At 42.4% G+C, this 14275-nt stretch overlaps 2 protein-coding genes across 6 annotated transcripts in view; one reads left to right on the top strand and one right to left on the bottom strand.

The window, feature by feature from the left end:
- LOC143283115 (uncharacterized) overlaps window positions 1–14275 on the top strand; it is a 551198-nt gene that overhangs the window by 1436 nt on the left and 535487 nt on the right. The gene's annotated exons all lie outside the window — the stretch shown is intronic.
- LOC143283114 (anoctamin-1-like) overlaps window positions 1–14275 on the bottom strand; it is a 358246-nt gene that overhangs the window by 213642 nt on the left and 130329 nt on the right. For all 5 annotated transcript variants that reach the window (XM_076589234.1, XM_076589235.1, XM_076589232.1 and 2 more), the window contains one exon: window positions 11369–11487. In XM_076589234.1, the coding sequence (XP_076445349.1) occupies window positions 11369–11487 (119 nt within the window). The remainder of the gene's footprint in view (window positions 1–11368; window positions 11488–14275) is intronic.

The following is a 14275-nucleotide window of genomic DNA, read 5'->3' as shown; positions in this document are numbered from 1 at the left end:
AGTCTGGGATGGAGCGGGGCACGGCGGGGAGGTAAGTGGCTCAAGATGTGTTGTACTGGCTATTTACATCAAAGCACTGATCTGACATACGTTTTCAGTGTGGCCAACTGCAAGGTGAGAGCTGTATTATCAGTGGTTTCTTAATTGCAAAGGGAAATCATCTGCAGCTTAATCTTTCATGAATGACTATGTCTCTCAGACTAGAAGTCAAATTGCACTGGGACTTAGTGCTGTAGCCTTGGGCCTAAGTAGCCTTTGGGATCCGTCCCAATGATGAGTCCTAAGGCCCTCTTGATTGAGGGACCGGGGATGCAACTTGGGCAAAACACTCTCTACTGTAAATTGTATAATCGAATTCCAGCCCAAATGGTCGGGACAGCAGTTGCCTCCTCTGCTGTTCTGATGGTGACTGTCGTACACGACTGATTATCATATAGTGTTCCTAGGAGGACACCAATCAGCATGGGTAAATCAGGAAACAGCTGCTGTGTGCTTGAGGGACGAAGGTTTCCACCATGCAGGTTATGGTGCAATGTAAGGAAGCCGGAAAGAGTTGACGGGGTCTTGTGGTGCAACCGTGTTTCTGAAAGACATGGTGCTTGCTTCCAAAGTGACAACAAAGTCACCCTCTGACAGGCCTTTGACTGAAGGCTGGGGCTCCATGATGGGATAGCCTGCCTAGGCTGGAAACCTCTGGAAGTGTCTCATTGGAAAGACAGTGCTTGAGAAGGAATGCCCATCTGTAACCACAGCAGTGGTTGTGTGTTGAGGCTGAAAGGATCGGGCAGGGAAGACCAAGTGCAGAAAGTGCTTTCAAACGCCAATTGTTTGAGACGTTGATGCTGGATCTATGTTCAAGCAAGGTGATGAGGCGAACTGATGTGCTTGAATGCAGCATCTGCCATGCTGGTATGAGTGGGCAGAAAGGTACGCCCCTGTGGCTAATGGACGGTTCGTTGTGCTTTGTGAGATGCATCCGTCCTCGTCAATATGCCTTTCTCCCAAATGTAGAGGAAAACAATTATGACCCAGGCCTTCTGCTACTAGAGAGGAGTGGAAGAGATGGGCTTAGGGTGATTGTCTCCTGCCCAGTGGGCAGTTTTTGGGTCCTTTAAAACTTGGAAGGCAAAGATAGACACCCCTTCATGAGAAGGCTGGCTAGGATGTAGGGCCCATGTGGAGCTGTTGTCACAACCACAGTGGTGCAAACCAAGGGTTGTTGTAGGCAAGGGGGGGAAGAAGGGATGCCTTACAAACTTGGAAGGAATGAAGGGCATGTGTGTCCGGAGTGGCACCTCTAAGTTGGAATGCCTCATCCCTCCTTGTGCATCTCCAGCCCTATGGGTGATTGTTGCAGGCAAATGAGTTGGGTTGCCTTGTCCGTCCTTGCACCCAGAGAGGGCATTCTTAGCCCTGTGGGTGGGAAGGGGGTGTGTGTGGGTCCCTAAGGACCAGTCACTACTGAAATGTGAAGGAGCATACATTCAGGCGTGAATGAGGCAGTTTTTTCTGTGAGTGCAGTCGTCCTCCGAAAGCAAGGTAGGGATGAATTTATGAAAATGAATACATATATGTGCAAAGGGATTATAAACTTCCATCAACTCAAGTGATGATGTCAGAAATATGCCAATGACAAGAGATCGAGACACAAGAAATAAGCGGCTGTATAAGCATACGTGTAGCGTGCACAGATATACCCAAGTAAATGGGTAAGTGTGCATAATCATCAATGGAAGGGAATCTGTGTATGCACCTATATATGAGATGTACATACGCATGTGAATAAAGTGCCAATACATAGAGGAAGAGTTCTGGGCATTGTGAACAGAAGGCCGCAAATGCAAGTGTGCCTATATTGCTATGTAGGGAATCTCAATGAACAGATGTCAATGAATAGAGATAGAAATATAATTGTACATGTTAATATGCAAGTCGTCTAAACCTATCCCATAAGCGCACACACATGTGTATACAGAGGGATAAGTACACATCTGTAAGTGAAAGCAGAAATGTGTATAAATGTAGCAAGATATCTCATAGATATATATGTATATGTGTGTGTATATATATATGTATATATATATAGAGAGAGAGAGAGAGATTTTGTGTGTGTGTGTGTGTGTGTGTGTGTGTATCGTGATTGTTGATTGTGATAATAAATCAAAAGGATAGAAGGGGAAATATTGTGATTTATTTCCTGTGGCCAACAGCCTGAGAAACAGCAAGAAAAGTGCAGTTGCTATGCAAAGATGTGTAAAGTCCATGACTGGGCATGAGGACCCAATGAGAAACCGAAAGAAAACATCGTTGGTGGACAGCACGGGGGGCAGGAGTGACGTGCTGTGTCGGCGAAAGTAACTACAGCTACAACCGCCTAGGTTACAAATGCGGAGTTGCCTCCCTTGGTGCCGATAATCGTCGAAAAGGATGGTGTTTTTAGAGCACATTCCCCTGGTGCGACGTGTCCTCGCTGTAGAGGGAGGAGTGTCATGCTGCATGTGAGAGTCCATGGTTCGATGCCACCGTAACCGACACAGGTGAAAACAGCCGCAAGTGCCGTGGGCATTCCAACCCGAATCGGTCGCCATCGGACGCAAGACGGTCGGGGCACGTGGCATGACGGCACCGTAATCAAGTGTTATGGGCGTCGTGGACGAGGGGGTGACAAGTCCGTCGGCTTGCCGTGGGATGTGCATCCCCCTGTAGCTGAACGGCGGTCCAATCTCACAAATAGCTCCTGTGAGAGGACCGACGTTCAGCTGTTGTATGTTGACAGATAAAGGGATAGACAAGATCGGCCCGAGCACTGCCGAGAGACAGGATCGAGTTATTAAAAGGCACTCCAACGTGGAAGTGCCAATATTAATCTGGGTAACAGCAGAGTTAGGCAATGGAGCAGAAGAATCCAGCACTGCCGAAGTTCCAATGGGGCGTGCATGTACCTGCTCTGTGGGCTTGGGGCGGTGCAGGCGCAAGGTGTGGCACCGGGAAGCAGAGTGGTGCATAATTGCTGCAGCAAGTTAGCGATGAGTTGCTGATTGTTTGGTTGAGCAGTTTGCTGAGACGCCATTAGTGGATGGGAAACAGCAGCACTCGGCGGTGTGGCAGATGGGGTCATCAACGCATAGCTTGGTGGGACCGTGCACGCACCTGCACTGAAGGCGAGGAGCAGTGCTGGTGCAAGGGAAGTAACTGCGGCGGTCATCAGCAAGGGTGACGAAGCAGGTGTTGCCTCCCTTGGATCGGGTGCTTCAGACAAGGAGGGGGGTGCACGCGTATGGGCAAGCGTGTCCCCTAGTGGTCCACCTTCCTCCCTACACCAGGGGAGGGCATCCCTACGCGCCTCGGTCGCCATTGGATCTGAGACGGTCGAGGCATGCTGCATGGGGGGTTGCGTGATCCGATGTCACGGCCACCACCACGGACACATCGCACATAGGGCCCAGTCTAACGTGCGGATCCAAAACAAGCTGCCTTTTTTTTGGGGGGGGTGGGGGGGGGGGGGGTTGTTTCCCTAAGGGGTAAAGAGATAGAGGAGGTCGACTCGTACACTGCCGACTGGCAGGGCCGAGAAAACGCGGATCGCGTCGAGTGCGTTCGCGGATCAATAAAAATGACAGTAAAGGCAACACTGACCTGAGTGTGTGGAAACAAACCTCTAGAAGTCACCAGAGGAGGTGTAAGAGGTAGTGGAGGTCTGGAGTTGACCGGAGGGAGCGGAGGAAGTGGAGGAGGCGGCGGGTTGGCGTTGTTGAGAGGGCCAGGAGTAGAGGGCCCAGAGTGTCAGCGAATCGATTGTGATCGTGCCTTAATTTTAGCACAATTCCCCAATCAAGCTACATAATTATGTGACCTGGTTGGAGACATAATTTGACAACAAACAAGAACGCCAGAGAATCGACAGGCAGGCAGAAAATAAGAAAAAAAAACTTAGCCCTATGAAGAGCACAGGAACAGGAGTCATGATGGCTGCCGGAAAAAGAGGGCGCTAGCCAGCGGGACAAAGGGGAGGTTACCTACTTCCGGGAGGTTATCGGCCGTAGTTTCGTTTTCTCCGCATAGGCGGATAGTAGTTTGCACAGGACAGGAATGTCAGACCCCTGCCGAAGTCTGCACTAGTTGGGTCACGGTTAAGTATGTGTAATTAAAATATCCTTTAGAGTGAATAAATCGTTTCAGTGACCGGTTAGTCAGAGCACAAACTATGCACTGGCAGTCCAAAATTATGGCTTGCATGTTTCTTTACACACAATGTGAGATTATGTAAAAACCTTGTGTTTTGGTTGTCTGTGTGTTCATGTGTGGAGCATGACTTTGCTTGGGTGGCTAATCAGACTTATAGTCCTGTAGTTTTGACATTGGTTGAGGTTGCCCTTCTTGGGTAGAGGAATTTCCAGCGATTGGGTCCATTCTGTTGGCCACTTCTTTTCTGTCCAGATCTTCTGACATAGCATTGTTAGTGCTTCTGTGGTCTCTTTCCCTCTGTACTTCAAAAGCTCAGATGGGACGTTGTCCACTCCTGGGGATTTCTCTGGCTTCAGACACTGTATTGCAGCCTCAACCTCCTCCTTCAATACTTGGAGATTTTCCTCACTGTCTGTGGATCGTGGGTTGTCCTGCAATATGGATGAGTCTGGATTGAGCTGGTAGTTATAGAGGCCGTCACAGTATTCTGTCCACCTCTTCAGGACTTCTTCGCTGTCAGTAGCTTGCCATCCTTATCTTCGATGACAGCTGATCATCATCCTCAACCGATTGAAATACAAGGCTGAGGAGCTGCTATCAGAAGAACAAGCGGGCTTTAGAAAAGGGCGGAGCACTGTCGAACAAATATTCAACTGTTGAGTCCTCACTGAAAAACATCTACAACACCAAAAGGACATCTTTCACAACTTCATCGACTTCAAGAAGGCATTTGATCGGGTGTGGCACAGCGGCCTCTGGCAAGTACTGAGAGGCTTCAACATTGATGAAGGGCTCATTCAAGTCATCCAGGCCCTCTACGAACATTCCAGCAGTGCAGTGCTCCTCAACAATCAACAAGGACAATTCTTTCGGACCACAGTCAGAGTCAGGCAAGGATGCCTATTATCCCCAGTACTTTTCAACATCTTTCTGGAGAGAATCATGCAAGAGGCCCTCGAAGACCACCACACTTCCATCACCATTGGCGGCAGGCCAGTCTGCAATCATCAATTCACAGACGACATCGAAATCATGGGGGGCACTAACACCGAGCTCCAGGATCTAACAAACAGACTTACTACAAGAGCAAGTGCTTACGGCATGGAGGTCAGCACAGAGAAGTCAAAGGTCATGGTCAACAGCACAACTAACATCAGTGCCAACATAACCATGAATGGTGAGCCCTTGGAAGAAGTGACCAGCTTCAAGTACCTGGGAGCAACCATGTCCAAAGACGGCACCTGCACAGCAGAAATCCGAAATAGGATTAATTCTGCAACAGCAGCGATGGCCAGACTGAACAGGGTATGGAAGAGCAACATCTGATTCCACACAAAATTCCTGCTCTACAAGTCACTAGTGGTCTCCATCCTCTTATATGGATGTGAGACATGGACACTGATGGCAGAAACAGAAAGAAGAATCCAAGCATTCGAAACCAAGTGCTTGAGGAGACTACTACACATCTCCTACAAGGAGCACAAGACCAATGACTATGTGCGGAACCTGGTCAGCAACCTTGTTGGGCCCCAAGAACCACTGCTGGTGACTGTCAAACGATGGAAGATGGCATGGTTTGATCACATCATACAACATAACACCCTCTCCAAAACCATCCTGCAAGGGACTGTAGAGAGAGGGCACAGACGGGGGCGGCAGAGAAAGAGCTGGTCCGACAACGTCAAGGAATGGACCAAAATGACGATGCCAGATCTCCTCACAACAGCTGCCAACAGAACGGCATTGCGAGCTATGACATCTTCCTCATGTCCCCCCAACGACCCCAGCAGTCGAGAGAATGAGTGAGTGAGTGAGTGTGTTCATGAGTGTGTGTCTGTGGTAAACTTAAATTCATTTTCTCTGGAATTACTTTGTCTGCACCAAATTTGGCTTTAAAGTACTAAAAAATAAATTCTCTCCACACATTCTAATTGTTTTGACAATGTGCTCCTGGGAAGACATAAGAAATATAACAAACCTACAATATTTTTGCAGCCAGGCTATTTCAATATTTTCATGTTTCTTATTCACAAAACTTAGTATTTTTATCTGACATACTGACAATTAGCAGTTGTTTCATCATTTTCAGTTCTAACAGGAACTTCTTTCGCTTCAGATGGAATCACACTGGTGCATATATCTCTCAAGAGCAGTGATATTCTGTCAGGTAATGGGACATTAATCTGAATATACCATTAATCCATGAGGCTGAGGGGTTACATGCACCCCTCCCCCCCATCCCCCCACACACACCCAAGGAATGATGAAGACTAGTCTTAAAATATTCTTCGGTGTCTGCTGAACTCAGTTTTACATGTTCCTCAGAAAAAAATTGGGACGCACTCAGAGTTACTGCCCTTGCCACAAGGGTACCCTCTCACGCTCTCATCAATTAAATTTAAACAAGCTCAACTTCAAGCCCTCATAAATCATATTTATATAAAGGAAACCACCACATCATATATGCTTTCTTTTTCAATAGGGACTCTTCTATCCAAATAAATGTCTAGAATTGATATATCTTCATTAACAAGCTATACATTTTGAAGAACACTTGACACTTTGGGATGTCATTCTGGTCGAGTTGCAACATTTACATTTGTCATGTTAACCTTCTTCAGAATACAATAAATACTGATTTGAAGAATTTTTGTTTAAAATACATTGTGTATATCATGCACATATGCGATAGTAGGCAGGAAAATGAAGTTTACCCACCAAGCACTTACTATCTCCCCCTTAACACTCACAGGAATAAAGCAGACTGGTTTTAAACATATTTAGAGTGTTCTGTGATTATTTTACAATTGTATTGCACATGAAGCCACACGATTTAACATCTTGAAGGTAACCATTTCTGATATAAACGGCTGCAGTTTCAGTTAGAGAGGCTTCAGTCAAGGCATAGACGATGACTGCTGAAACCTGCAGATTTCCAATGTCGCATTGACATGTCTGCAAATTTCTGAGGACCTAAGCCCATAACATGGAAACTGCTATAAAATGCTTCTGAACTAAAAAAAACAAACAAACAAATTGGGATGACAAAGTTGTTCAACAGCAGCCAAAAACTTTTAGGCAATCCCCCAAGACATCCGAGAAAGCATTTTGCATGCCAGAGTGCAATTTATTCCATGTGAGAAGCACAAAGGAAAACTGTAGCCCTATAAGTACCCTACTTCATACTTTCTTTCTCTTCTCTAAATCCAGGAATGAAGGGAATATACGGTATGGTAGGGATCTTGGAACAAGGGGGAGTAATGGTCCACAGAAAAATAGGAATGAAAGAGTTCAACAGATCTCACTCATCTAAAACATTACATTTTTCTTAAAGATGACTCAAGGCATAGAAAGGCTTTTGTGTTTAAACTTGGTGTTTTGGTCTTCCAAGGGGTAATCCAGTGTAAACCCAAGCCATGGATCACAAGTAGTATCCTAGAAATGTGCTAGACAATTAGCCTAAAACCACCAAAAAAAAAACAACAACAAAAAAAAAAAAAAAAAAAAAACCTGAGAAAGATAAGGAGAAATACACCGCTGTATAGAACAGAACATGTCTTTATAACCAAGAGTACCCGGGTCACAAGGAATATTGGGGGGGTAGTACATAAAAAGGTACAAACATAAATCGAAAATCATACACAAACACAGGATACAGTAGAACTTAGGATACATACATGTGCATATCAATATAAGAACTTGTGCACACACACACACACACACACACACGTTTGAACATAAGCTGCATATCACGTTTGGATGGGGCTGATGACTAGATTTTCAGGTAAGTGGTGATTGCACAACTCTCTTTAATCATACTGGATTTGTTCCAGAGACATGGCACTGACTGCTTTGGGGAAAAAGCTATTGGAGAAGCGATTGGTTTTTGTCCTTATACTTCTGTACCAATGACCAGAAGGGAGCATCTCAAAAATCCCAAAAGCTGGATACAAGATATACAAGAAGATTGTTCAAGAAATGAAAAATGCAAAGGAAAACTGGACTGGACAGATTGTTCAAGAAATGAAAAATGCAAAGGAAAACTGGACTGAACAGCAGTGTGAAGAAGAAAACCTTGACAGCAATGAAACAAACAAGCCTTTTGGATTGTAAAAGACTTGACCAAACAGAAATAAATAAAGTCAGCACCATCCAAGATAAAGATGGTAACTGTCTCACACAGAAACAAGACAACGTAAAAAGTTGGACTGTGTACTGCTCTCACCTCAACAACTAACAAAGCAAACGAGACCCAAATGTACTAACAATGCAAGATTAACCAAAACAGGATGACTTTCCGTTACTCTAGGTGGAAGTTTTAACAGCAGTGAAGTCGCTAAAATGTGGCAAGGCCACAACATCCATGCAGAACTACTGAAACATGATGGAGTGAAAGAAGCTGACATCATAACTGCCTTCTGCAACACAGGTGAATGGCCCATGCCATGAACCCAATCACTTATAATCACCGTCCACAAAAAATGAAATGCCAGAGCTACCACACCATCAGTTTGTTCAGCCATGATAGCAATGCAGGTAACGCTCGAAATCATCTGAACAGATTACAACCACAAACAGATAACATCGCTGCTGAAAAACAGGCTGGATTCTTCAAAGACAGAAGTACCACTGAACAGATCTTTAACCTGCCTACCCTTTGCAAAAAACACCTCCAACACCAGGGGGAATTCTACCACATTTTCATAGACTTCAAGAAGCTATATGACAAGAGTCTGGCAGGAAGCACTATGTTAATATGCTGAATGAAACATAAAAAAATATGGCATGGAAATCAGCACCAAAAAGACTAAGTTGATGGTCAGCCACAACACAACCATCACTGCTGATATAACTGTCCAGGGACAGAAGCATGGAACTGTTCAACAGTTGACTGACTTGGGATCCACCATCAACATAAAGGACCCAAACTAGAAATCCTCTCAATGGTAACAAAGACAACATAAGCACTGTCCAGACTGAAACCTATATATAAGGAAAACATCTTACTGAAACACAAGATCAGACTCCTGCATGCACTGGCATATTCCATCTTCCAGTATGTATGCGGCACAACAATAATAATAATAATAGTATTTATATAGCGCTGAATCTTGTGCAGATACAAATCTAAGCACTTTCATACCAGTCATTCACACGCATGCATAACTCTAAAGTCTAAAACTGAAGAAACTGAAAACAAGGAAGAGGCAAGGGAGGGAGGCTATCTTGGGAAGAGGTGGGGTTTAAGGCCAGACTAGAAAGAGCTGAGTGCAGAGACCTAATGAAGCGAAAGAGAAAGCTCATTCCAAATGCAAGGTCCAGAGACCGAGAAAGAACGGCATCCAACAGCGGAGTGTTTGAATCTGGGTATGCATAAACAAGAGTGGATCCAAAGCCGATCGTAGAGAGCGAGATGGAGTGTTGAGGTGAAGGCAGCCACAAAGACAGGAAAGGGCAGATTTGTGAATGCATTTATAACATAGAGTGCTGATCTTACACTTTATTCTGTGTGAGACAGGGAGCCAATGGAGATGTTGCAAAAGAGGAGTGATGTTCTCAGATCTTTTCTTTCTGAGGACGAGTTGGGCAGAAGAGTTTTGTATGCGCTGAAGGGACTGAATGGATGAAGCAGGCAATCCAGACAATAGAGAGTTACAGTAGTCAAGGTGAGAGAGAATGAGAGAAACGACAAGTCTAGATGTTGCGTCAGCAGACAGATATTTCTGAATGGAACTGATGTGTCACAACTGACAGTAGCAGGATTGACATGTCTGACTGATAAATTTTTGCATGGACAATGTGTTGTCAAGGACAACGCCACGGTTCCTGACTGAGCTGGAAAGAGGGATTGATGTACTGCACAAGGACCCTCATGATCAATGTGGAAAGAAGAATTGAAGCCATGGAAAATCGGTTTCATAGCAAGATACTAAACATCAGATAGACTGATCACAACACCAATGAACAAGTGTGCCAAACCATCAAGCAGCACAGAGGACCTTATGAAGATCTGCTGACATCAGTTAAGGAAAGAAAGCTTTGCTGGTATGGCCACAAATGGCATTGCTAAAACAATCCTGCAAGGAACAGCTGAGGAAGGGTGATGGAGGGGAAGACAGAAAAAAACAAACTGACAACATTGCAGAATGGCCAGGAAAACCATTTACACACACCAAGGCTTTGACACACAACCGACGACCTGGAGGAATCTGGTGAACAGTTCTTCTGTGCGGTGCCCCAGTGACTCTTCAAAGAGTTGAGGAAGAAGAAGAACAGAAGTAAAGGTCTTACACTATATTCACCCAAATGGTCCTTTTGCAAAATACTTTTGTGTAGACATTTTTTATAAATATTGATAAGCAAGCATACATGATTTTCTGTTAAAACATATAACTGAAAGGAGGTGAAGGAGGCTGCTAAATTATGTTCAGAGAAAGATTTGTGCACATGCCTTTTCACACACTGCATAATGTCCATAAATAACCAATAAAATCAGCAGATGTTCTTGCTTCTTGCCTGGCTTATTGTTGTACTGCATATGAACAAACAACTGTGAAAAAAATAATAAAAAGCTGCAATGTGGTGAAATAAACAGTACAGAGACTGCAAGAAGTGTGCAAAGGAAAGGCTTCACAGAGCATTTGTCCAAAATCAGATCAGTCAAGAGAACTCACAATGTTCTCAACTGATCAGTGTGACACCATTTTGTGTGAAGTGACTTGCAAAACAGTGAAAGACATGAGGGCAGAAAACAAAGTGATAAATCAGCTGAACAGGTTTAAATATGGTACTTACAATGTCAAAACTGAACCTGACGGAACCAATGTCTTCATTCTCCTTGTGTTCTCATTTTCAAAACAAATAAAAACAAATAAATGGATGCTACATTCACAATACAACAAGAATATGACAAAGAATAATTCACCAAGCATGTTAACTCCACAGATTTAAATATCAAAGTAAAGATAGATGAAGGACATCCGGCATTTATGGACCTCATAGCATTCATCTTGCTTTCCTACAAAAGTAAACCTTTTATATATATATGTATATATATGTACATATCTAAAATGACATGAAAATACTCTCATCATGTCCTGATAAGTTTACGAAATAAGATACCTGTGCCTTTTTTCCTCAAGGTAACTCAAGCCATTTTCATTAACATACACTGAAGTCTTACCAAAAGAGTAGGCTTTCTGCTTGTCCTTGGAGAAACTCTTGCGACGCAAGATGTAGTCCACGATCCAACTACGACAAGCTGGAGTGAACACAGAGCTTCTATCTTCAGGCATCTCAAACCTGTCATAATATCAAAATGCATTTGCACAAACTTCCTGGCAATTAGGATAGAGTTAAAGCAATGAAAGGAAACTGCGGTGTGAAGTAACCACATTCATTCATGATTTGGCAAGTCTATCAAATATAAACCAGAGCATAAAACTGTTTTCCACACAAGGTCTAAAACGGTGAATCTGCAGTTGTGCAAATACTTCGCTGTATGTCATCATTAACATCTACAACAGACAATTAGTGAAAGTATGCTTTATACAAAAAGAAAAAATCATTTTTTTGAATTACACTTACATTTTACTCAATCAAGCTGCACCTATAAAATAAATCCTGCTGTTTGTTTTACGGTTCAAACTGTCCTGTGCATACATCTGTGTTGTATGTGATGATATTGTAGGCAATATACCAGCACAAATGAATATTGCATCCCTCATGTCCCGATTCTGTTTATTTCCCATACTTTCCTAGATCATGTGCAGTCTCTTTCACAGAGTGAATTTTTATACCAGCAATGTGCAGATAAAACCACCAGTTTATGACAAGATATGCAACGAAAAGCACTGTTTCAAAAGAATTACATAATGGATGGAGAAACACACAAGAACTTAGTTCACAGATTGTTATGTTGGAAGTGAAAAATTGTCTCTGGTATTGATATCTTTGTGTATGTTCCTCATGTGGATTATTTTTACACTCTCTCTGTGCAGATTATTTTTCACCAAACACTGTTTCAACTGCCAAATGTAAGATATGTGTGTGTGTATGTGTGTGTGTGAGAGAGAGAGTGAGAGAGAGAGTGAGAGAGAGAGAGAGAGAGAGAGAGAGAGAGACGCTTCGACGCTTTGACATATTATTGTCATTACCTGTAAGGGTCTATTGACAAGGGGGGGTTAATTCTTAAATCCCCTTAAGTGCAAAGCAACATTCTGCTTAACAGCGTTTCATCAACAAACAAAAAATCTCTAAACATCACTCTCTCACAATACATTAAACAAGCGGAACACACACACACACACACACACACACACACACGCACACACACACACACCACACACACATATGCACACACGCACACACAAAGAAACTAATCATACAAACAAACTCGACCACCCATTCTGGCAGCGATATAGTTCAATATATCAATTATCTACCTTACCAAATTAACATAAGAAAATAAAATTTACACAAGGATATCCTCCTCATTTACTCTGGTATGTTCTGATCATTGTGATTATGCCTTATTCTTTGTGCTTCTGAGATAAATTTAGCTACTGACTGTATGATCTATTCATCATCAGACGATAAAACAGAAAAAAAAAGCATGTCTTTTAGCTAGATGAGATTCAAAAAATGAGAGAGAGAGAGAGACACTGGACACTGAACACTGGAATTATTTATTGTCATTGCCAAGAAAGGTCTTTTGACAAGGGGGCAACAACATACATTCATATATTTTAGCTTCAAAACAACAAAAAACTATACCTGAACCCTTCAATCAGTTTAAACCAAGAAAATATGCAATACTTGGAAACATTTAAGTCACATCCTGACAAAAACTCAACAAAATGGAACTAAAGAAAAACAAAAATGTAATAATAAAATATCCAAAATGAATGGGGACTGACTCGAATCCATTCAAAAATACATCAAACCAATACAGACTGCCTCAACAATACACTCAATTATGCAATGTTGTTTTCTGTATTGTCCAAATAAAATAGCAACTTCTGTACTGACTATAATTAAGTGTCTTCTATGCCGTTGATACTATTCTGACTTATGTACCTTTGTCTTATTGTTTGAGCTTCTGCAATGAATTTAGCAACTGATCTAATTATGATTTCATTATCACATGACAAAACAGTGACAACATCATGGCTTTTAGCCATCTCTGTTTTAAAGAATATGCATTTTTCTCGCACAGTATTATAAATTTCACACTGAAAAAGAAAATGTTTTTCATCATCTACCTGGTATCCACAGAGAGGACATGGTGATTCTATAGAAGTCCCAGGTTCAAACCATCTCCTGTTTGCATTAAAACCCAGAGTTCTTAACCTAAATCTTGCATAATTTATTCTGTGCCATTTGTCTGTAATGACTCTGAGATATGTTTCAGGTTGAAATATACTTTTAAAAGAAAAGAACCAACTATATTTTTCTTTACTTTCCATGTCAGAATGCCAGTTTTGTTTGAAGGAACAAATGAGTCTGTCTCTGAATTCTGCAATAAACTGTTGTTCGTTTCCTACACCCTGGGACAAACACACGATTCCAAAACCATATTCAGTCAAAACCTTATTCACTCTATAACACCAGTTTTCTTTACCTAACGCCATCTGCTAAAGCATCATATCATAGGCCTGTTTGCTCAGACGTGTTTGTGGAAGCTTTAACAGTTTTAACCAATACTTGATACATTTGACAAAAGTTCTTATATACAAAGGGTATCTTCCAGTTTCCCCATATAAAACCGTATCGGATGAATGGATTGGAACATGCAGAAAATGTTTAATTGCATAAGTATGTATTCTCTCAATGTGTGAGTTAACCGTTAGTCCCCAGATTTCAGCTGCATATATCAGTAAAGGTTCTATTTGTACATCGAACATTTTCCAAAATAGAGAGGAATCAATAGAGTTAATTTTTCTAAGTGTTTTCAAAATTTTGATGAAGCCTTTTTTACCTTTCCTGCAAAATTCTTCCCATGCATTATTTAGACTTAATTTTGTTGTAAAAATCATCCCCAAATACTTATATGAATTAACAACTCTAACTTCAGTATTTCCATATAACC

Source organism: Babylonia areolata, chromosome 6, assembly GCF_041734735.1.
Source record: "Babylonia areolata isolate BAREFJ2019XMU chromosome 6, ASM4173473v1, whole genome shotgun sequence".
Taxonomy (NCBI): domain Eukaryota; kingdom Metazoa; phylum Mollusca; class Gastropoda; order Neogastropoda; family Buccinidae; genus Babylonia; species Babylonia areolata.
Note: the sequence above shows the minus strand (reverse complement) of the source record. Positions and strands in the feature narration are given on the sequence as shown.